This window comes from Cetorhinus maximus, chromosome 19 (genome assembly GCF_964194155.1).
Source record: "Cetorhinus maximus chromosome 19, sCetMax3.hap1.1, whole genome shotgun sequence".
NCBI lineage: Eukaryota > Metazoa > Chordata > Chondrichthyes > Lamniformes > Cetorhinidae > Cetorhinus > Cetorhinus maximus.
This window is the reverse complement of record NC_135897.1, coordinates 42,859,715-42,884,912: the sequence shown is the minus strand read 5'-3', so window position 1 is coordinate 42,884,912 and position 25,198 is coordinate 42,859,715. Positions and strand designations below refer to the sequence as shown.

At 45.1% G+C, this 25,198-nt stretch overlaps 1 protein-coding gene across 4 annotated transcripts in view; it reads left to right on the top strand.

Moving 5' to 3' along the window:
* si (sucrase-isomaltase) overlaps positions 1 to 25,198 on the top strand; it is a 228,583-nt gene that overhangs the window by 103,255 nt on the left and 100,130 nt on the right. For all 4 annotated transcript variants that reach the window (XM_078563786.1, XM_078563784.1, XM_078563783.1 and 1 more), the window contains 12 exons: positions 796 to 927; positions 1,567 to 1,683; positions 6,929 to 7,042; positions 7,161 to 7,245; positions 9,672 to 9,789; positions 11,466 to 11,637; positions 11,882 to 11,998; positions 12,161 to 12,315; positions 15,066 to 15,150; positions 20,885 to 20,941; positions 21,861 to 21,985; positions 22,106 to 22,194. In XM_078563786.1, coding sequence (XP_078419912.1) covers positions 796 to 927; positions 1,567 to 1,683; positions 6,929 to 7,042; positions 7,161 to 7,245; positions 9,672 to 9,789; positions 11,466 to 11,637; positions 11,882 to 11,998; positions 12,161 to 12,315; positions 15,066 to 15,150; positions 20,885 to 20,941; positions 21,861 to 21,985; positions 22,106 to 22,194 — 1,366 coding nt within the window. The remainder of the gene's footprint in view (positions 1 to 795; positions 928 to 1,566; positions 1,684 to 6,928; positions 7,043 to 7,160; positions 7,246 to 9,671; positions 9,790 to 11,465; positions 11,638 to 11,881; positions 11,999 to 12,160; positions 12,316 to 15,065; positions 15,151 to 20,884; positions 20,942 to 21,860; positions 21,986 to 22,105; positions 22,195 to 25,198) is intronic.

The window sequence follows — 25,198 nt, the reverse complement described above, 5'->3', positions numbered from 1 at the left end:
CTTAATCAATCTGTGGGATTTCTTTTTCTGTTTTCATGCAATGAAATAAATATAAAGTAGTTTATTTTTATAATTCATCTTATCAGCAAAAGATAGAACTTCAAAAATTCTTGGATAAAACTTACAGATTTTGTCCATTTGATCTGGTGGTGGAGAAGACAGTTGTGGTTTCTGACATATTGCTGATAAAATGAAATATAAAAATAAAGCTCTTTATTGAAATCGCTTTGAATAAATCACTTACCCAGAACTTTTATTCAGCTAATCACTTACTCAGAACCTTTATTCAACTCTAATCGCAATATTAGAATATATTTGTAAAAATATTGATACTTGAATGTACTGAGTCTTAACAACAAGACTATTTTTTTGAGGTGGTATAGCTGATTATCTTGCTAACGTTTCACCTCTGAGACCTGGGTTTGTACAGGATGAAAATCTCCATCATCTGTTGATCATGGAAGTTTTACTTGTGTTCCCGTAACCTAGTTTCTATAGTGAGAACTCGTGTTCTCACTTGGCGAGGCAATGGAAATGGTTGATATGTAAAGTAAAAGCAAAATATGGTATGAATGCCATTTTAAATATCATCAATAAACTGGTTATTTCAGAAAAGAATATTTCTGACATGTCTGTGGAAAGCTTATTAAAATAATGAAACTATGGAGAATAGCAATTAAAAACAGTGAAAATCTTGATCCAGTGTCAATGTCTATTTTTGCAAATAATTCTAGCTATGTTTGTTATCCATGTTATTGAATATGGACTAACTGATGTTTAATTAAAATTGTTTAGGATGTCCAGATCACTGATATCGACTATATGGAAAACAAAAAAGATTTTACTTATGACTTGGTCAAATTCCGTAATCTACCTCAATTTGCTCATGATTTACATAATCATGGGCAGAGATACATCATCATTTTGGTAAGTTCCATAATCATGCTGTTTCCTTTTCATTTTGATCACTTAAAAATATTATAATATTACAATGAACAGATTTAAAAAGTAAGGAAATCTTTTATCACCACGTTATGATTGTTTGTCATGCTGTTAGATGAAAATAAAGCACAAAGAATAAATACTAATGAAAGAATAATATTTTAAAACATCACAAGACAGATGACAATCAGGCAACTGGTCAATTGTTGTATTTCTGATGTTAAAATCAAAATTGCTCATTTGTGACCTTGGAATAGAACTGTATTAAATGTGATCCAGCACATAAGATCACAATTTTGTTTGACAACATAGGGGATTTAGTACCAGACTAGTAAACCAAAGGTGTTGAGTTCAAATTCCAACAAAAGTAATGAAGTTAAATTTGATAAATTTGTGGACTAACATTATGAAAGCTGCCAGGTTGTCATAAAAATGTAACTGCTTCACTAATGTCCTTCAGGGAAAGAAACATCGGGGCAACTCGGGTTGGGTAATAAACATTGCCCTCCCAGCATCACCTGCACCCTGAGGCCAAATTTAAATAAAAAAAGATTTCTTGGAAATGCAGGGAATGAAAGTTTTTGTGACTTGACTTTTACAACTTTTGTTCTTTTTAAAACCCAGGATCCAGCCATTAGCACTCAGAGGCTTATAAATGGTTCCAACCATTCTTTTGATAAAGGCACACAAATGGGAGCATGGATCAATGAATCTGATGGAAAGACACCCCTTTTAGGAGAGGTAACTGAAATAACCTATATCTTGTGCACATGGTAGGTAATGCTAATTCTTGAAAAAATAAAATCTGAAAATGCTGAACTGTAAAAGGAGGAATGGAGATATTGACCAGAATATTTCATTGTTATTTTTTGATACATTACATGAGTGGAATATTGGCATAGGGTGTGCTTGGCGGCATGAGCAGACAATAGGGCAAGAAGGCCAGAAATCGATTTCACAACGTCGTGAAACCAGGTTGCAATTGTCTGCTCAGCCCGTCGATGGCAGGCTGCATTTCCATCGGATGTCGGGAGCCTCGTCATACTACATCTGCAATTTATTATAAGGCTAGCCTGCCGAAATCATCCGCTCCCCTAACCTCTCACGTTGGCATAATTGCACGCCAACGTCTTCCACAATAGCATAGATAAGGCATGCACTTGGCAGACTGCACTCTGAGAGGAACACAGAGGTGAGCGCACAGTAACGTTGCACAGCACTCGACCGGGTCACTGTTGGACTTCAAAGTTGAGGCGTTTTGAGGGGGTGGGGTGCAAGGGCTGCCCTGCAGTTGAGACGACTTGGGGATGGGGAGAAGGGCTGTTCTGCAGCTAAAGGTAGTGCACAAGTACATGCGGGGTGGGAGGAAGAGAAGCAGCCATGCATTAGGGAAAGCTTGTAAAAAGTGACCATTCCTCTGCAGCTGGGACAGTTCAGGTGCAGCCACATTGACATGCTTGGAGCCGGGCCTCTAGCTTATCTGCCCACTCAAGCAATGCAGAGGCATGAAAGTGCCACCAAATGCTCCAGAGCTTTTCACCCCTCAGGCACAAACTGCAAACTAATGAGCATTTTAGTGGACTGCAGAACAGTTGGGCAACTGGGCACATTGTACAATCTGCTTGCTAAAGCTGGCCATGCAGCAGTCACTGGTGGAGGCGCTCACAGCCTCTTGCAATGTTATCATCCTGGTTTGGACCAGTCTCCCGCATGGTTCAAGCTAACAGTGCAGCCTTACAGTGCGGGTTAGGAGAATGCCTGTGCCTGAGCTGAGAGCACAGCATGCAGTCCAGTGGACAAAGCTGCCGTCAATTGGCCACGTGGAATAGGCCAGAGATGGGTGGGGCAGCCATGCAGCACATTAAGCTCTGGTCATCCAACTTGGTGGCCAGAACTCTCCTGGATGCATTATGGGGCCTTCAAACTTAACCAAGAGAGGTTCTTAGTATAACCAAGCTAACCCATGCTGCAGGAGGAGTACACCAGGAGCATGGAGCCTGTTGAACTAGCTCTATGCCTCGTGGTATACAGAGAGTAGAGACGACGGAGAGTGACGGAGGTGCCTGGCTACACAGAGAGAGGAGGGGCAGTTGGGACTCCCGCACTCACCACTGAAGAACCACAGCAAGCCATCGTTGGTTGGCGCCTAGCTGGCCCAGGGTCTATAGACGCCGCCTTTCATCCCTGCAGTTGACCGACAACCAGTGTCACCGAAGATTGCACATATCTAGGGAACTGGTCAGTCTCTTCTGCCAGATACTGCAGGATTTGGCACCACGAGGACATGGACAGCATCCACTGCCAATGGCCAATAAAGTGACCACGGCACTCAATTTTTACGCCAGTGGCTCTTTTCAGGGTTCCATCTTCGCAAGGGCACACAACTTTGTGCATTTGCCCGGGACCAAGAGAGCCAGGATGCGAATGATTGGATTTGCCTAGATCTCAGGTTTCCCACAGTTACAGGGTGCAATCAACTGCACTCACGTGGCGCTTAGATCTCCATCTCAACAAGGGGTCAACTATGTCAAACGCAAGGGCTTCCGTTCGCTGAATGTGCAGCTGGTGTGCGACCACCACAAAAGCATGTTGCAGTCCTGCGCGCAGTTTCCAGGGAGCGTCCATGACTCCTACATTCTCAGTTGGTCACAGATCCTTGACATGTTCCAAGTTCCACAGAGGTAGCAGGGTTGGATCCTAGGGGACAAGGACTACCTGCAGAGGATGTGGCTCAGGACATCTGTGCGGCAGCCTCAGACTGCAGCAGAGCAAAAGTATAACGAGGCTCATGCTGCAACTCACAACTTGGTGGAGCAAATCATCAGGATGCTGAAAATGAGTCCCCAGTGCCTGGACCGGTCTGGTGGAGCCCTGCAATATAGTCCACAGAGGGTGTCACGCATCATTGTCACCTGCTGTACCCTTTATAACCTGGCGCTGCAACGGGGCGAGGAGCTGACTGAGGAAGAGCTGGAGACTCCTCCGATGAGGGGGACGTCGATGGGGATGAAGGTGAGGAGGTCCTTGAAGGCGACAATGATGGCGATGAGGCCATTGCACTGGCCAGACAAGGCAGGCATGCTCGGGAGGACCTCATTACTGCCAGATTTGTGGAGGATGATGACAACATGCAGTGAGGAGACATCACGAATCCTCACGTTGCATCTATGAACATTTGACTCCAGTCTTATGGCAGCGCACATACCCTCTGTGATAATGCTCCTGACATTGAGATGCAGTGGAGGCTCTAATAGTCACTTGATTGCAGGAGAATGATGATGACATGCAGTGAGGACACTCCATAGATCTTCACATAGCCTCTGAGAATGCCTGGCTGCTGTCTGTCCAAGGACAGCTCGCTTACGCTCTACGATCAGGGTTGTATTATGGAGACGCAGCCATGAAACTTTAAAGCATCAGATCGTTTGTCCGCCTTCAGCACCTGAGCCCCTCAGGAGCACAGCGTCACTGATCACAGATGCTGAAGAGATAGGGGCCAGCCCCACGTAAAAGGTGCTGACAGTGCACACAGAGAGTGACAGAACTCTGTGATACCTGCCCACGAGATTCTGGCAGCAATGACAAGCACTGTTGAGGTACAGGCATCACTAATGTGTCCAGGGAGTGTGAAGCTGGACCATCGCTTTGGCCTGAAAGTTGCAGAAAGCATAGGGAAAGGCCTTGGGCTGAGACATCTGCCTTTATCTTGTGCAGAAAGATTTCACATTTGAGTAACAAGAACACTGCTCATCAAAACAAGAAGCCATAGGCAGGGAGACATTCTTGGGAGTTTATTTACAATAGTGAACATTATGTACAAGTGATTAACACCCGTGCCCGGGCTGTGCAACTACATCTTATTAACATTTTTAACTCTGCTGCTACTTCTTGGTCCTCCACAGAGGAGGTAGAGGCAGCCGGCTGACTGCTATGTCCTGTTGTCTCTGATGACCTTGGTGGGTGTCCTCTGGAGGGCTGAGACCTGGAGGGCCCCGGCCTGCTTTCGCGGTCCTGCTGTGTGGCGGTGGCACCCTCCTCAGCCTGTAGAACTTGAGCTGCTGCGGTCACATTCGGATGAGCCAGACACTCCCAGAGCCACCTGGATGGATGGCCCCAGGGGGTACACCTGCTGTTGCTCCTCCCTATGGGTGCTCGAGGGCCCCTGGCTGACTCCTTGAGGAGAAGGCTAGCAGGCTGCCCTGCACCCCTCTCACATACACACTGTTGGAAGCCAACTATGGCGTCGGTGATGGAGTTCAGCCCGCGCAGCGGTGCAGGAGCAACGCCCTGCACCAAGGTCTCCATGGTGGCCTCCATCCTACCAGTATTGACCTTGGTGCATTGGCATGCCGGCGCTATCACCTCAGACTGAAGGCGGACAGACTGCTCCATCATGCCTTGCAATCTGAGGAGCGCAATGGACATCCTTCCTGATATTCCCGAGCTTGCCTTTGCAGCTCCAGCAACTGTGACATGACTGAGTCCGGAAGCTCATCACCTGACTCGAACTCAGCAGATTTCTGGCCTCCAGCAGTCCTCCAAGTGCCAGGAACCTGGGAAGTTCATGCCGCCGCCTGCTGTGGATCAGACAGTGCGATGTGTTCACAAGATTGTGATCCTGTGGCTACTCTAAAGCTACGTCTCACCGAGATGTGTGTCTCTGCGCTGGTGGAGGGTGTGGGTGAGTGCTGTGACAGAACTTCAGGGAGGGTTTCAGCGGATTCCTCTTCTGAGCTTCCCTCGGGGCTTGATTGGAGGCCCTGGGTCATGGACACTCTTGGCAGTTTCCCAGATGTGCCTGCGAAAGCAAGGACAGCTACATAGTGAATGGCAGTAGCCTGTGAAAGAGGACACATCACTCACAGCATGGTTGCCTGATGAATGTTGCATTGCTGGACCCTCAGTTGGTAGAGCACCTATGACCTCACTGTCAGCACAGGAATGGTCCAGATCCTCTCCTCGCTGGCCAGTTAAATGGTTCTATTTTCGACATCCATGAGGACCTTGAGGTCAGGCATCCCTCCATCGGTAAGTGACCTCTCCCTGTTGTGCGTCAGCTTGCCCTGCATGAATAGAGATGGAGAGAGTGTAAGCCTGCCAGGCCAGATGATAAGTATGCCTGGCATGTGTAGGTGGTGAGTGGTCCTATGGACGGGACGAGGACAATGAAGGTGTTGTGAGAGAGTGGATGGTGATGTCTCTTGAACTGGCAGTGAGTGAGATCCCTGTGGATTTGTGATGGATTTGCGAGTGTGAGAGTTCAGAATGATGAGAAGAGTGACTTACCTTGGCGGAACAGAGGAGATCATTCATCCCCTTTCTGCACTGGGTGGCTATCCTCTTTTGCAGGGCGTTGGCGCTGACCACCGCTGCTACCGTCTCCCATGCCAGATTAGTCATGCTACTGCCCCTCCTGCGGCCAGAGCTGGGGTACAGGACCAGGCTTCCACAGCATCCAAAAGGTGCTCGAGGGACGCGTCACTAAATCGGGGAGGCTGCAGCCCTTTTGTCTTTTGGGGCCACCCTGTCTTCCGTGTGGGCTGGAAGCACTGAGAGGTGTGTGCGCGGCTGCATTTTAAATGTTATCCCCAGTGTGATGAAGCGGCGAGGTGATGACGTGGCGGGCAAATGAGAGCCTGCCCGCCATCGAAACAGTATGTTTCCCGGGAATGCACAATTAATGCGGCAAGTTTGGGACGATGTGGCATGAGAAGCTGCTATTTTGGCTGGCGGGTAAAATGTCGTTCTCCCCACCCGCTTCCACACTCGGTGCAAATCTGGGACAATGCTGCCCCATATTACCAAATGATTTCAAGACCCACCTATTAAAAATGGGGTTATAAATTAGAAGTTGCTTCGGTTTAAAAGTTTGGTGGTTGTTCTGATTCATAGCATTGTTTTTCCTTTATTGTGTTGAATATTTTTATGGAACTTTCATGATCTATGAATAACATACATTGCTGTTTTGTTTTCTCCTATCATTTAGGTTTGGCCAGGTACAACTGTCTTCCCTGACTACACAAACCCCCAGTGCCTTAACTGGTGGGTAGAGGAATGTGCAAAATTCCACCAAAAAATAAAATATGACGGACTTTGGATTGTATGTTCCATTTTTATCTTATTTGTTAATCTTTATTTATTTTACTCTGTTTATGAAGTCTTAATTGTAAAGCTTTGTGAATATATATATTATATTTTGCTATATCTCTCATTTGCAGGATATGAATGAGGTGTCAAGTTTCAAGAAAGGTTCGATAAAAGGATGTGTTAAGAATCAATGGAACTATCCCCCTTTCATTCCAAGTAAGTTTAATTTTTCAATGAAATGAGATTTTTCTTGGACTACAGCAGTGCAATGTTAATCTGTGAGTGATTAACTTAGATGTTCCCAGGACCTGCTGGTCCATGTTTCAAAGATGTGTATCAAATCAGCCAGAACAACTATGATAAAAGCAAAAACTGTCTTCCCTGACTACACAAACCCGCAGTGCTGGTGGGTGGAGGAATGTGCAAAATTCCACCAAAAAATAAAATATGACGGACTTTGGATTGTACGTTCCATTTTTATCTTATTTGTTAATCTTTATTTATTTTACTCTTATTTTACTGATGCTGGAAATCTGAAGCAAAAACAGAAAATGCTGGAAAACTCAGCATCTATGGAGAGAGAAACAGAGTTCACGTTTCGAGTCCATATGAACTTTCTTCACACCCACAGATGCTGCTAGACCTGCTGAGTTTTTCCAGCATTTTCTGTCTTTGTTTCAGTCAGAACTGTTTGACATCACGATCCGGCCACTCTTGATACTTCAGGGACACACAACCTTCGCACATACTAGCAACTTTCCCAGCATGGGATACCATAGGACACATTGGAAGTACCTGGAAATGCATTGTATCATTTATAGACTGTGGGGCTGCTGTAGCAGCCTGCACTGGCTGTGCTATGAAGCTTAGTTTCATAGCTTGCATGTTTTGTTTCGGAAATTTTTACATTCCTGTCATTCTATAACAATGAGCAGCATTTTATGGTTCCCCATCAGTGGGCTTGCAGGTGGGGGGCCCGTAAAATTCCCCGGATAACCTTCCCACTGTGCTCCCGCCTGCCCATTACATGTCCACAATTTTATGTGAATCAGGTGAGACCTAAAGCAGCCCACCCACCGTTGCCCCAATTGAGACTCTTAAGTTGCCAATTATTGCCCACTTAAGGGCTGCTTCCTTCCTGGCCTTACTACCGCAAACCCACCCCCCAACCCCTGGCCTCCCCGCGGCCTATCAATCAAGACCCCACTCCTCCAGGCCAGGGGTTCCCAAACTGTGGGTCATGATGGATGAGATTTTGGGGTTGCGAGCTCCAAGGCTATAATGTGGAGACAGACTCTGAAGGGAAAGTCCTGGTGCCGGCTATGAGGTGCCATGATACCTGTATCTGATTTTCTCCCCGGTTTGCAGTTGATTGGAAGCTGGGGGGAGCGAACAAGTTTCACACAAGCAGCCTCAGATTCTGCCGTGAGTGCACCTGATATTTTTTTTCCTGCTTGAAGCTTGTTGGGAGAGGTAGGGAATGAACAATTGTTGCACAGGCAGCCTCAGTATCTTCCGTGAATTTTTTTGTCTGGCTCGAAGTTCTATCTAAGTTTTAATGCTTCAGATTTGGTGTGGCCCCAGTGAGAATTTGAGGGGTGTGGGAGTTATTGAGTTGGGGGGGTGGGTGGCCTTCAGTTGTTGAGCAGTGGGGGTGACTTTTGTTGTTGAATGGGGACTGGGCAGTGCCAAAATGAAACAAAACAGCAGGATAGTCAGCTTCACAATTTAATTATTAAAGTGCACACTTTGAACATATGAAAATCATGTGTTTTTAGATTTAAACTATTTTGTGAAAATGTTATTTTACACACTGCACCTAATGAGACATGTTGGCATGATGCCGACTAGTGTGCTAAACCCCCTCCCCTTCCAATGAACTTTGAGTGAGAGAAAAAAAGTTGAGTGTGTCCTTTATGGCCTTAGAGCTTGCAACCCCAAAATTTCTGCTCCTTTGGGGTCATGACCCATGTTTTGGGACCCCTGTCTTAAGTACATGTCAGCTTCCAGAATCACTTTTTATCCTTTGACTAGTGTCGTGGTAAGAGTAACATCAGTACTGGGAAAATGGGTGAAGGGACCACTGCCTCCCAGTATTGGCAGCTGGTTTCTTCATTTAGGTACAAATAACATTTGAACTTACCCTGTATTGTGTTTTCTCTCTAGTTATATTGATCTTTCTAGAAATTTTCTTCCAGACTTGTGTATATATTAACTCAGGAGCTTTGCAGACATATCAAAATATTGCTTTTAAGAAGTTTCTTCTGAACAAGTCAATGTCTTTCTTATAAAAACAAACTTTTTGTTGGTTTTTTTCTTCTATGTTCTGATTTGCTTGTCAGTTTGAATTACTGCTGATGGAGCAAATTATGTGGGGAATATTTACTTATTTCTCTGCATTGTCACCTGGGATTTAGTTTTGAGACTTGAGAGTGAGGGATCCTAATCTACCGGGAAAAATCTTGCTACATATCACAATAAAATTCAGTTTATGGGACAAAATCCATACACAAAGGAATTTGCACTATAATTCTTTAGCTGTTGCCACAGCAACTTTAGGTGAAGCATGTGCCAAAGTAGTATGTACAATCTTTATATCTTTGGAAATCAACATCCATATAATAAAATATTTTCTTTTGAAGGGATTCTAGATAAACTGATGTACTCTAAGACCCTTTGCATGGATGCCAAACAGACTGGGGGAATGCATTATGATCTTCATAGTCTTTATGGACACTCTATGATACTTGCCACTGAACAGTAAGTGTTAAATGTAGGAGTACAGGTACGGACCTCTATTCCGGGGACTTTGGGACTGGACGTGTGTAAAGGGATTTTCTGGGTTTTGGGTCCGGGAGGAGTCGGATGGTGTGTGTGGGGGCGGGGTGCGGGGGGAATTGGATAATATTTAACTGAAACTTAAAGCCGGGCTGATTTCTCTGCCGAGCCAGACCCAGCTGGGACAGGGAAGGGATGAGGTACAGACCAAGCCAGCTTCCGCGCTGTTAATCCTGACGTGAAATAAATAAGGCCATGCCTAAAGAGCAGGGGATCAGTGCACCGCCACCTGGATACACAGCATACTGGAGCTTTGAATGTAGCTGCTTTTTGGCCCTTCCAGATTTTGGGATGCCAGATAAGGGGCCCAATACCCAGACATTTCAATATGTTGAAGTGAGCCAGCATTGAAGTGTGAAAGTTTGTCAATGATTTTATTCTTCTGCTGCATGAAAACTCATAAACACTATCACAAGATTTGAAAGGTTCAATCCCAATGCTCTGCTTTTCTGATTGAGCCCAGACCTTGGGATGGATTTTCATCTTGCGGCTGAACTATAAAACTGGTGTTGAGGATCAACCACCCATTGTAGAAGCCACCTAATAGTTGTTTCTACTCAAATCAATGTGAAGAAAATCAGATGGTTTGTATAACGGGAAGCTGATCTACATTTCCAGTTTTATAACAAGGCAACATGTTAAAAATCTGCCTCACACAAAACCATTTACATTACTGCTTCATTCATGCATTCAGCATTCTGCATTAGATGTGTCAGCTTAGTATTTGCTTTTGTATGTGTTTGAATTCTGATAAGGATGCACCATTAACTGGATAATTTCATAGCTACCTTAACCAAGGATCCAATATTTGATAGTAAAGGGTGCTAAAAGTGATTGAAAAGTCAGGATTTATCTTCCTAGGACATCATGTGGTTACAACAGCCAAATTTATCATAGAAGCACAGAATTCTACAGCACAGAAGAAAGCTGTTTGACTTATGATTGTTAAAGCATTTCTCTGAAGAAGCTTGTCACCTAGTCATATTCTCCTATCCTTTTCTCATATCTTTTTTGTTTCAATACTAAATTATTTCCCTTTTAAAAATTAATGTAAATACTTTTGTCACCTCTTAAGTAATTTCCATATCCTAATGACACATTACACAAGAATATCTTGCTAACCTCTCCTTTGTTTGACTTTCCATGATTTGTAATTTCAAAAACAATACGTGCATCCTATACAATATGGACACCAGTATTACCTGCATGCACTGTGCTATTTTTAAAACACCATTTTGCTATTTAAGGGCAGATAAGCTTTTTTAACCATATGACAGAAACTGGAATATTAGCGGCATTGTAATCAAACAGGTTGTGCTTTTGAACTGTACTCTTTTTCATTTTGGAACTTTAAATTGCTCATTGCATTATCTGAAATTCTGCCCTAACTTATGTACTTCATGTATTTTAAAAAGCCAGCATTCACTCTAGCAGTTACTGGCAGAATGGAAAGAAAAATAATCATATAAGTTGGCTTTAGAGAGTTCCTCAAACTGAATTTGATGCAGAGCAAAAGAGCAATAAAGTTCTGTAATAAAAATAAACATTTATCAATTTTCCTTTCTCTTTTTTCTTTGTCCATTTACTGCTTATCTCAGAGTAATTAACAACGTGTTCCCTGGAAATCGAAGCATTATTCTTTCTCGATCAACTTTTGCTGGGTCAGGAAAGTACGCAGGACACTGGCTGGGAGATAATGCAGCAAACTGGAATGACATCAAGTGGGCAATTCCTGGAATGCTAGAGTTTAATCTCTTTGGTTTTCCATATGTAAGTTGATTTAAGAATACATTTCCAAGTTGGCATTGAAAACTATAAAAGTAACATTCATCTGGTTGTAAGTTTTAATGGCAAATCTCTTCTGTGTAATATTTGGCATGTATTATTAAGATTACATGATGCCAGTCAAAACAAAGATTTGTTTAATGGAGTCGAGCTTAGCTGCTTACAGAAGTTGAACAACCACAACTGTTTGATGAATGAATAGAATCACAATTATATTTCCTTTCAACAGATAGGAGCAGACATTTGTGGTTTCTTTGATAATTCAACTGAAGAACTTTGTAGGAGATGGATGCAGGTTGGAGCGTTTTATCCATTTTGTAGGAACCACAATGCTGAGGGATATAAAGTGAGTTCTCATAAGTTGATAATGAATATTTAATTGCAATAGCAGAAAATACAAATCATGAAAAATATCTATTGACTCATTAATTAGTGTAGTGTATGGTTAGATTTTATTTATAATTATGGTAACAAAACTCTTTCTTCTTTTGTAAATCTTATTTTTTAGCCTCAAGATCCTGCTTCTTATGGTGAAAACTCTCTTTTAGTGAACAGTTCCAAACATTACCTGAATATTCGGTACACATTGCTTCCTTACCTTTACACACTGTTTCACAAGGCTAATGTCTATGGTGACACTGTAGTCCGACCGCTGCTTCATGAGTAAGTTCTTTAGAAAATCATGAATTCTGATAAGTATCAAAACCATATCAACATATTATCAGCTCGTACTAGTGAAATGAATTCACTGGCATGACATTGAATTTTTGTGCATTGAAATGTCAGCGCACCTTATCTCATTCTCTCTGCTTAAAAAGTTTGATCTTGAATGAATGATTTCCATTGAAATTAATTTAAGGGGAAGATGGAAGATGAAATCCATCTAAGTCTAATCAGTGTGAATTTGGCCGAATGGATTGCTCATTAGTTTGATTTTCCAGTTGATCTGGTTTTTCACACCAAATATTATCTGACACCCATATGATCTGAACCATGTCATCTTGGGATGATGTGTGAAGGGCCAAATCCTCCCCACAGGAAATCACATCAGGCTATTATTGCAAACCTTCCTGCAAGCAGTGTAAGATGGAATTGTCAGAAATCTAGGAAGAAACTACCTTTCTCAGCTGATAGATGAAAAACATTGCACAATATTCGGGTTTCAAGATACTGAAAAAGACATTGGAAAACGTTGGTGGGGTGTCGTAAAATGGCAAGCAAATTAACTGTTCAGGGTAAAGTTCATGAATAGGACATGCATGGATGAGATCTGTGCAGTTTGTCATTATAACATGCTTCCTACACATCTGGAACTTACTTTAACATATACCAAATAGATGGATACTTTCTCTTCCACACACCTTAGCTAGGAATCACAAACAAAACAAGTCTGAGCAGAATTGATCCAGTTACCAATAAGCAAACTTGATCTGCATTACTGATTCCTGCTATTGAGTTGCTCATATCCTAAAATGCTATAGAAATATGGGGCGGAATTTAATAGTCGCAGTGGTGACTCCTCAGCATTTTCAAGGTAGATATGCCGCCTCAGAGTGCCAACCAATCATAGGCTGCTAGCCCTCCAGTACCAGCAGTGTTACCAGGAGCGGGCGGCCACCAGTACTGCAGCAGGGCCCAGGAGCAGGATCATAGCTGGAGCCCTGGAGGAAAATTAGCTTATGTGAGGGAGAATGGGGGTCAGTTTAAAGGACATGTGGGGGTTTTCCCATGTGGACAGCCTTTGCAGCTATCAGGTCCCTCCGCTACCAACAGCTGGCCAATAGGAGGCCCCCTCCCCACCCCCTTACAACCAGGCCACAGGGATAGGGGTTGCCCACATGGCATGGCTCTTCACCCACCACCAGGCAGGAAGACCATTATTAACTTAACCCCATTTTTAGAACTGCATTAACAGTCCAACTCCTAAAATAGCCTGCCCTTCGTCTTTTCCAAATACCATCTCTGCCTAACCTCCCAGTGTGAAATAAGTCAACTGTGCCTATGTCCTTGCAAATCATCTTCCATAATCCGCATAAAATTTATCAAAGTCAACAACATTCTTTGCATTCAAATGCATTAACTCCCACCCTCCTATTCAACTTCTCTGCAGCCTTTGAGACAGTAGATCACACCATCCTCCTGCATCATTCTTGAATGTCAGTCACCTGTAAAGGACTCATTTTATCTGGCTTAATACCATCAACACAACTTCTGTAATGGCTTCTCCTCCCATTCATTACAATTACCTCCAGTGTGCCCCAATGATTCCATTCTCGGTGCTTTCATACTCCTTTTATGTGCATTCCTTTCTGAAATGATCAGTAAAACTTCATATGGACACTGATGATGCTTGTATTTATTTCTCCACCATCAGCCTTATTTCACTGTGCTGTTGGGACAGCATGGCCTATAATTTGTAGAGCAGCTATAATGTTTTACAACTTAACATCAGCAAAATTGTTCTATTTGTCTCTCACTAGCCATTCACCACCCTAGACTGTGATCTCAAACCTCTCCCTGTATGCCTAACTAAGCTCAGCTTTACAGTGTATTTTGTTTGACCCTGAACTGAGCTTCAAACTCCACACTGAGTCCATAGCAGGACTGCTTACTTTCACCCCTGAAATATTCTTAGCTCTGCTTCTATCTCAATGGCACTCCAGCCAAACTGTCAACCATGCATTTTTCACCTCCAGATTCAACTTTTCCAATTGTCTCCTCTCTCTGCCACTTCCAACTCATCAAGAGTTCACTTTGTTCCCTTCCTTCCTAAAATTCTACTCACTTTTCACTTTGATTCCTTCCTCCCCAGGACCCCCGCACCACCCTCCTATGATACCTGTCCTTTGGTGCATTCATTTTAAAATCTCCTCATCTTCAAATCACTTCACAGTCTCACCCCTACATTTGCGACCTCCTCAAATTCCTTTCACTGCTTAATCCTTCCAGGACTCTCATGTTCCTCCCCATTTTATTTCTACTGACATAGTCTTCCCACACTCTGGAACTCTCTCCCTAAACCTATTTGTCTTGTTACATTTAAAATCTTCCCTGAAGCCGTTCTCTTTGACAGCACCTTCAACTACTTCCCACTCCTCCTTGGGCCGGATTGTCTCTCCCTCCTCAACTGTGAAGTGCCTTGCAAGATTTTGCTATATTAAATATACTGTATAAATATTAATTATTCTTTTTGGCAAAATAGGCTGTGTGCTTCTGACATAAGCTTTATAATACTAGCTTATCAGAAAATGTAGAAGCAGTTTGGTTCCGTATTGCTTGTTCCATTGTGCGGTGTTGTTAACTGCTTCAATTAGGGATAAAGTAGCAAGTTCCATTTCCCAGCATGTTCATCCATAACACACCATTCAAGTGCAACTACATCCAAATGCGTAAATTGTTTTATCTTTTACAAGGTTTCCTTCAGACAATGCAACCTGGACTGTCGACCGTCAGTTTCTATGGGGCCCTGCTCTTCTTATCACTCCTGTGCTGGACCCTGTAAGTTAATTAAACTACCATTTTTAAAATATGTACAGCTATCAGTAACTTAATAACAACAAAACCTTTGCCACTCTGGTATTGTAGAATATGAGTAACTTTGATTTTTCAAATACCAAAATGTACAATGTAAAAAATTCTTATTAAACATTTCATTGTATACTATGCCATTAATACCATTAATAACTAGACAGTTTCACTGAATTTAATGTGATTTTACTTTTATTTCTCCTTTTATTTAGCTGTTTACCTCACTCTTTTAGATCGCTTAAGCCATTTGTTATTCCCCAGCTAAGAAAGCAGGTAGACAACCTATTCCAGGCCTGGTTGTTATTGCTCTGTATGGTTCTTGTCAGAATTAAGCAAGACTGGTATGAATGACTTGCCCTCCGATTTCTCTGGTGTTCCCAATGAGTGGTAACCTAGCCTTTACTTTGTGCCCACCCTCAATAACTTAATGATGGATAGACTGATGGAAACATTTGAGGAACATCTAGATGCGGCAAAGTGAATGTATGACCTGCTCTGGATTCAGGAATTAAGATGGAGCAAATGAGCTTATTTATCTGTGGTGTTATGTGATCTAAAATTGAACATTCATAACATGAGAATTAACCAACATCCATGACACAGTATAAGAAAGGAAGAACGAGAAACTTACGTTTATGTAATGCTTTTTATAACCTCATGACATCCCAAAGTATTTACAACAAATGAAGTAATTTTTGAAGTGTAGCCACTGTTGTAAGAAACAAGGCAGCTAATTTGCACACAACAAGTTTCCACAAACAGTAATGATATAATGATCAGATGATCTGTTTTAGGTGTTGGTTGCGGGGTAACTGCTAGCTGATATTGCAGGAGAATGCCTCTGCTCTTCTTTGAATATTGCCATGAGGTCATTAATATCTACTTGAGAGGGCAGATTTAGAGTTTACATTTTTGTTGCAAATTGCTCAGTTACATGTGCAACATGCCTTATGAAAACTTCCAGATCCAGTCTTTTAATGTCACACAATTAGCAACATCCTTTCTATGGGCTGAATTTTCTGGTTGGCGGGGGTGGAGTGGGGGAGGTGGTGCGCAGAGACCCGATCACCACTCGCAATTGGGTCCATGCCGCCATTTTACCCGGGTGGGCCAGTTAAGGCCCACCCAGCATACATCACAACTCCTGTGCACAATGGGAGTGGGTGGGCGGCAGCGGGTGTGCTCAGGTTGCCGGGTCCAATGACAACCCAGTAGCCTGCATAAAGGAAGGCCCTGGCAGCTTCGGAAAGGCTGCTCTCAATGGCTGGGCGAAGGGTTGTGCAGAGGGGCAGTGAAGTTCATGCAAGTCCGAAGGGTAGGCCATGGGGACAGGTCAGGCCAGAGGGTAGGGTGGGGGGCCAAGTGTGCCCCTCGATTTTTGGATGACTGCTTGCTGCCCTCCTCGAGGAGATGGCAGCCCGGCAGGAGGTGCTGGTTCCCCAGGATGGGAGGAGGAGGTCCCCCCACATGACGAAATGTGCCTGGGAGGAGGTGGCGGAGGTGATGAGCTCCCACGACGTGGTGGTGCACCTGGATCCAGTGTCGCAAGCACCTCAACGACTTGTTGCGCTCTGGCAGGGTGAGTACCATGTTGGCATTGGTCATTTAACCTAGCAGGCCGGCTTACCCCTTGCTGCCCCCCACCGTCCACACCCCCAAAGTCTGAGTGTAGTGACTGCATTGAATCATTGATGGCATGTGTCCTTTGCTAGGTGGGCCAGCAGATATTGCCCATGCTGAGGTCAGCCTGGGAGGGTGATGAAGAGATGTGTTTTGGCCCCTGCAGCATGTGTTACACTGAGTCCCACATGACTGGTTTGGGGGTAACCTGGAGGAGCTGCATCTAGGCACTGTGTTTGAACTCCAGGACATGTCCAAGTCAGGGTGATGACATGCTTGGAGGGGAGCTTCAAGATGGCGTGGCAATGAACCATCTGCTGCCCTCTGCGCTCCACGTGCTTGCGCCTCCTTGCCATGGAAGGATATACCATGTGGCACCTAATGTGATGTAGGCAGCATGTGTCCAAGGGAGGGGTGTGGGGGTGGGGAACAGGCCTAGCATCTTTGTGTGAGTGTTCGGCAGCAGCGGGGTGAGGAGGTACTGGAGCCCTGATATGTTCCACTCTGGTTGGGGTGGGCTGTGCGCAAAGCGAGTCCATGTGCAATTTGCACCAATCAATGCTCGTCTCTCATTTTCAGGAGAAGAATGCTCATAACGCGGCAGAGCGTGCAAGGACTGGCGGCGGCCAGGCGCAGATCGCCATTCTTAGCCGGTTCGAGCAGGAGGCCCTGGATTTGGAGAGGCGTCATGCGCCCAAGTCCACTGGAGTCGGTGAGGCTGAGGTGCCACGGCCAGGTATTTATGCCCAGCAGTGAGGTCAGCATTGTTCTCCCAACAGCCATAGCAGTGCTGAATGTTAATTGATTTAATTTTGCAACATGGCTTGACCATTGCTTATAGAAGGATGAGCGCGTAATGATCCGGGGGACTTGCACTTTGTCATTGCCTCCACGTTAACTGATCCACTGTCCTTATTCTTCCTTTCAGCATCATCGGACCAGGGCCAGGAGGTGGGCAGCAGAGGCCCCCTCTCACACCTGAGGGGCCTGAAGTCTCACCAGCGTAACACCATCTCTGCGAGGCAGGCACCAGCGCAGATACTAGCACCTCAGTGGGAATTCTAACATTGGCTAGTGTCTCGGGGCACAGTGGTGAGGGCACTTCATGGCCGCTGGAGGACCTGGCAGAGACGGAGTGCGCCCAGGGCACCAGCATTTGGAGGACTTCAGGGGACCAGGCACATGCTTAGTCGGTGCCTGACGATGTGCCTCTGGAGTCGTCTGCGATGCAGCAGGTGCAGGAAATGTGGCCGGGTGTGCGGGAGCATCTAGGGGAGATACATGAGGCTGTACTTGGCTTGGTCTCCGTGGTGGAGGAGTTTAGGCGGATGATCGCTGAAGCAATGAGCCACATGTCCGAGCGCCATGCGTCTTCCATGGAGAGAGTGGCAACTCTCATTGAGAGACCCCTCCAGGAGACCTGTCAGGGCTTCCTGGGGATGTGCTCTGACCAGCAAGCCCTCACATCAATATTGACCTCAGCTGGTCATTGCCAGTGTGGGAGATGGTCTGGCCATCAAGTTTCCCAGCTGGGTGCCCATCTATCCACGGTGAGCAGGGAGTTCCGAAGTGACCTCATGTCAGCGCAGCAGCTGCCTGTTGTCTCTGTGGACACCTCTCAGGGCACTCCGGATGAGGGCGGCAGCTCCTCCACCCCTGTCCCAGTGACCGTAGCATCCGGTGAGGCTGCGACAACTGAGAAAATGGCAGCCCCCTCCCAGGCGGGGCCAGCACATGCTCCATGCGCTAGAGGACAACCACCAAGGTCATCGAGGCCAACAGGACAGCAGAGTCAGCAGGCTGTCACAGATGCCACTTCAAGCGATGGGGTAGCACCAAGATGCAGCACCCGGAAACGAAAACATAAGGCACCTTAGGGTTTCTCACTGGTGCTTTTTTGTTGGCCCGAGATGAGGTCCTTTTGATTTGTTCTGATTTGTAATACTATTGTCTTTTTTTTTTGCATAGCTTTGTTTGCTTGACATATTAAATTCAGATGTGTCACCATGGCTGAGGGTACCTCTTTTCTTCTGAATGTGGATGGTTTCCAAAAATGTAATGAGTGCTTTGTTGGACATTCAGCTTTATTAACAAGGCCCTTAGTTAGGCCCTTAGTTACTGTTCCTAACCTGGCAGATTTTGCACTTAGGTGTCGAGTGTGGAGCCTACAGCCCAGGCTTGTCCTGGAGGTCCAATAGTGGTGTTCTAGCTGAAGGTTTGTTGGATTAAAGCCTCCTGGGTGTCCCTGCCTCCCTGCAGTGTGCCCGGGTCAGCATTTCCTTGTGCATGCTCATCCTTGGACACACTGCTGGACTCATCATGTGCATCCGCAGCCACTGTGTCAACGTCTTCATCATCCACTGCATCCCCCCTTTCCAGCGCAAGATTGTGGAGAACGCAGCATGCAACCGACTGGAGTACGCCCCCTGGGTGGTCCAGGCATCGGAAGGGCATCTTGAGAAGACAGATGGTTCTCTCCACCACACCACAGCCCTTGTGGAGGCGTGGCTCCTATTGTACCGCTGCTCAGCTTCTGAGGATGTAGGCGCCTTGGGAGCTGCCTGGGTACCTTGCACAGACTTGTAGAATCAGCATCCTGAGATCACACACTATCTGCACGTTCATGGAGTGGAAGCCCTTCCTGTTGATGAAGGCACCGGGCTCACCTGCTGGCACCTTGATGGCCACATGTGTACAGTCTATTGCACCCTGGATGCGGGGGAAGCCAGCAATGGCCGCGAAGCCTCTGGCGCGATCTGTCTGGCTTGGCTGATCCCAACTGAAGTGGATGAAGGTCAGTGCATGGCTGAACAGAGCACCTGTAACCTACCTGACACAACTGTGGACAGCTGATTGGGAGACACCGCAAAGATCACTCACCGGCCCCTGGAAGGAGCCAGAGGCATAGAAGTTGAGGGCAGCTGTGACCTTCAGAGCCATTGGCATGGGGTGTCCACCCACACAGTTAGCAGAGATCTCAGGCCCAATCATCTGACAGATATAGTTGACTGTCTCCCTTGAGAGACGGAGCCTCCTTCGGCACTGCACCTCAGATATATTGAGGTTGCTGCTTCGCTGCCTGGCGACAGGATAGTGGCATCTTCTGCGGCCCCTTCCGCCTTGGTCCATCTCTTGGCCTCGCGCCCCTTGTGCCTGCGCCTGTCCTCCGAAACGTGGCTCCCTGGAGGTTGAATGTGCACTCCTGGCCTCCTCCCCCTTCTAGCCCTCCCTCCTCAGAGGAGCTGCCTCCAGTGGACAGCTCAGCTCCCATTCCCAGGCTAAGGGAAGGCTTCCTGAAAACTGCAGGCCCAGAAAAGATTCCTCACTGCAGTGTGCTGACCTGAAGGTTAGGAATCCAAACAAAGCAGCTGGAATGCGTTTTAAAGTACTGCAGATCACACAGGCAAGTTTCAATAACTTTGAAAAATAAATACTTCATAGTGCACACTTGCGACCCCTCTGAGCCCTCTTATCCCGCTCGTGGATGAGGTTTATACAAACCTCTCTTACCCACCTGCCGATTGCGCCTGTGCGCTAACCCGAAGATTGCACGGGCGCCGAAAAATCGGCGTCGAGTGGTGAGTCAAGGGCCTTAAGTGGCCCGTTAATTAATGGCGGGAGCGCGTGGAACATCATCGCGCGCCCGCCCAATAAAATATCGTGATGGAGTGCGGTGACGTCAGGGCGCTTGATCAATGTCACCGCGTGTCATTTTACGTGCAGACGTGCGGGGCCTGGCCCTGCACACCAACGGGAAAATTCTGCCCTATGTCTATTTTTTGATGATCAGTTTGATGTTTCATCTGCAAAATGGCACCTCTGATTTTACAGCACTCCCTCAGTACTGCACTGAAGTGTCAGCCTATGTTCATGTCTCTTTAAGTTGGGGCTTGAATACAGATCCTTGTGCCTCAGAGATGTGAGTTAAGAGCTGCGGCTAACAATAGTGCAGCATTATGCCACACCAGAAGCCTGATGGCAATAGATGCCTGCCAATCCAATAAGAAAATGATGCCTTTCCTATTTCATTTTGCAATTTTAAAATTTATGCCAATGCTTCTTACATACTTTTCTTTATTTTCAGGGTACGGAAAATGTCACTGCCTACGTACCTGATGCAGTTTGGTATGATTACGAAACAGTAAATATCCATTTAATTCAATTTTGAAGCTAATAAATTCTTATTCCACAGTTGAATGCTCCTGCAGTGGAACAGCACACACAAGGAACACTGTCCAATAAATTGTAGTTCAACTGCATCAAATTTTCCATTTATTTAAATTAATGGATAGCAATTTGTACACTACAGGCCCACAATTTCCTGTTAGGAACTTTCAAACCTGAATGAGTGCTATCATTTTTGAGAAGTAAATATTTCCCTTAACCACCTGTTACATCAAAAGGACTTATTACAGATTAAGTATACTTTGAGCCAGATATCCAATATTCAATGAAAATGATAATAGTTACTGCAAAAAAAGACTTAAGATTTTCATCCTTTCCCCAACATTAATTTTGCTGCCTCCATGCTGGCTTCTTAAAGAGAAGGAGGACGCCTAATCAAATTAGTTGAGAGGAAGCAGGTAGACTATATTTGCCTTCCAACCTTTTCTCTCCTCCAGCATGAATTTGTCTATCAAAATGAGGAATTAGTGGCTTGACTGACATCACATTTGCCCAACAACAGGTTACTAACTTGAGTCAAGGGAGAATTCAGTCATGTGCCCTTTCAATGGTTGCCAAATGCTTATAATTGAATCTAATATTCTTAGCATCTGTTTTGCTTAATTTTATTTTTGACAGAACTACGTACATATGTGGAACAGTTTGTATTAAGATATGTCCATCAACCACAAAATATGTCTATTCTTTCACGTCAATATAATCAATCTTAATTACAAAACAGAATTTACACTAGACATAAGAATAAAGACATATGGATGCTGACGTTATATTTAATAATCATCTGGGCTTCACTCAATCTTCCAGTGCTGTGCCACGCTAATTAATAACAAAATGCAGCATACACAGTCTAAAAAAGCTGTTTATTGTTAAATTAGGGTGTTGCCATATCTTCACGAAAGCAGTTTGTGAATATGCATATTCCAGGAGATAAACTGGGACTTCATGTCAGAGGTGGATTTATCTTCCCAACACAGCAACCAGCAAAAACTACTTTTTATAGGTAGGTTCAGCCAGATTTATGCTTAGCTTTCCTGATGATTAACACACTTATGTTAAAATATCATAGATGATGACAGTGTCATTGAATTGCATCAAATAAATATTTTATTCTTATACTTAGTCGGAAGAACCCCCTGGGTCTCCTCATCGCTCTTGATGAAAAAGGAAAAGCTAATGGAGAGCTATTCTGGGATGATGGAGAATCTAGAGGTATTGTATTAATCGTTACAACATGTTACAATCCACAGTGTGCAGTTGCTTTGAATACTGGATATCCACTAAACACCTTTTCACAAGTCAGATCAAATAAATAACTTTCCCCAGAATATTGTTGTGACCCTGGACTAAACCCCCGAGTTTTTACTAAGATCTGGTTAGGGACCAATAACATTTTGTTTAAAGTAGACAAAGCTTGCGACTCAAGACACCTGCTAAGAGAATAAAACCACAAGATTCCATGGATTTTGAACAAATAAAAATAAACTTTATTATGCAAGATCAGAAAGATAAAACAATTTACAATATCTATCTTATACTCTAACATTCAGGGATAACATGAGGTACACATAAATTAACAGGCAAACTGTGGTCGAAAAAACCACACTACACTAAATAGCAAACCTGACCAAGACAGATCCCACGGATTTCTCAGCAACTCACCCAGATGTCAATAAACACTGTGAGTCAACCAAACTTGTTGGAACTCTCTCTCTCTCATGAGGGATTCCAGTCTCCACCTCTGAAGATCTAGCCTTGTAATTCTCTCCAAAAGTCACTCAAACGCAGACTGCCTCAATGACTGCACACCCCCCAGGGTTTCAATCTCATCTCCCAAGCCTCCATCCCCCTGGATTCCTGAATCTGCACTCAACCGTCTTTTTACTGGCACAATTTCAGCTCTTTAATAGCTGCTAGCTTCACTGGACTGGCACTACCCCTGGATTTCACCAAGTTCCAATCTCCCCAGCTACACCAAGCTATAACTGGCTCCCAGGTCTTCTTCTGAGCCTAGGGCTGCCAACCCTCCAGGATTGGCCTGGAGTCTCCAGGAATTGAAGATCAATGTCCAGGACACTGCTGTGTGCAACTCTGGAGAAAAATCATTGGGACATTAAAAAAATTGTTTTTTTTTTGTCATTTTCTTTGGACACTTCTCTTTACCAGATATAAAAATATTGAAAACAGGGGGAAAAGATGGTTTGGCTGACAGTCAAGCATCACCTAATTGGGTATTTTTGCTTTGCATTTGGCGTAGGAAGACAGTGCGTCACAAGGATGACCAACTAAGGGCAAGAGTGTGGGGGCAAGTCATGTGATGAAACCTCCAAGAATGCATTTAGTTATAGTTGGCAATCCTATCTGAGTCCTAACCCTTTCCAGCATGGAGCCAGGGACCTTCTGCCATCTTCTCAGCTTCCCAGGACATCTCCTGAGCCCCAACTACACAAAGCCAGCTAACAGCAACACTCCTGCTGCCTGGAGCCTGCTAACAGCAGCACCTTTTCCCTTGCTGCAAAACACTCACTCCCCCAGTAAACACACAGATAAATTGAAACCCTAGAACTTTTTTAAGCTCAGCCTATCTCCATGACAATGTAATCTTCCAGGGCTCACTGAACGCTTTGAAATTAACCGTAGCTTTAACTCCCAAAACAAAACAACGCTCTGGGCTGCATTTCTTTGCCACCAGTGTGGACACCTCGGGCAGAATCGTCCCGGATTTGTACTAAGTGCGGTAGCAGGCGAGTAAAACAATGTTTTACCCACCTTACCCACTGGTTGCGATGGCGGGTTTTCATGCCGTAATGTCCCAAACCCGCCGCATTACCTACGCATTCCCGGGAAACACGCTGTTTCCACAGCGAGCGGGCTCTCATTCGCCTGCCACGCCGTCACCTTGCCGCTTCATTGTGCCAGGCACCACATTCAAAGTACGGCCGTGCTCATTGCTTCTAGCCCATGACTGCAGCAAAGAAGACATGGCTCTGAAAGGCAAGAAGACTGCAGCTGTCAAGCGCCTTTTGGATGCCGTGGAAGCCCGCTGTGATGTCCTTTAACCCCTCTCTGGTCGCAAGAGGGGCAGCTACATTACCACTCTGGCCAGGTAGACGACAGCAATGGTGATCAGTACCAATGTTGCATAGAAGAGGTTGGCCATCCAATACAGATAGAGGGTGAATGATCTCATCTATGCAGCCAGGGTATGGCAACCATCTCATCACTCTAAACTCTCACACTCAAGCTCATCACACATTCACTGGCATCTCACTCACTGCCAGCTCAAAGGACATCACCACCCATTCTCACACACATGTCCATCTGGCCTCATCTCCTCAGGAGACTGCCTCCTCAGCCCTCACCATCTTGAGGCCATTTGCACAGATCAGCATGTGCCCCCACACATACCCTGGGGTACCCTCCTTCCCCAGTACAGCCCTCGTCCTGCAGCCTATTCCCTTGCCTGAGGCCACTTCTCCCCCTTCACCAAGCAAAACCTTGCCCTGCAACCATTCAAAAGCCACCCACATATGGCTGATCTGGTAGGTAGAGACCTGCCCGTGAGCCCCCCTCAAAGTGATGTGGTGCTGCCAGTGAAGCTGATGACTGTGAGTGCTGCCCGAAGTAAGGTAGGCAAACAAACCTTGAAGTCCTAAGCAAAGTGCAGCCCGCCAAGTCCACGCCTTATATATGCTGTTGTGAAACATGTCAGCGGGAAGGGCTGGTTTACAATGATATGCTGATGTATTACAATGAGGTTCCCAACGTCCGATGGCGGGGAACATGGCCTGCCGTCGGCGGACGGAGCGGACAATTGCAAGCTGGTTTCACAACGTCATGAAACCGATTTTTGGCCTTCTCACCCTATTATCCGCTCACACCATCAAACACGGCCAATGCGGGCAGGCACTGAAAATCCTGGCCCTCGCCTCCAATTCTCCAGCTAAGTAAGCCCGTCTGCTGTTTTATGATTTTACCTTTCTTGCTATTAACCTCTTAAGTCAACAAGGCCCCAACCTTTTGTGTACTAGTCTTCAAACTGCTTTAGTTGCATTTAACCAATTTTCCACTGTTAACTTTAATCTTCCCAGAACTAAAAATTACCTCTAAAATATTACTATGAACTAGGTATTTATAACAATTTTGCCTGAAAAGATGGAGACACTACTTCCAACTCCCTTTTAACCTACTATTCAGAATCATTTCTACATATATT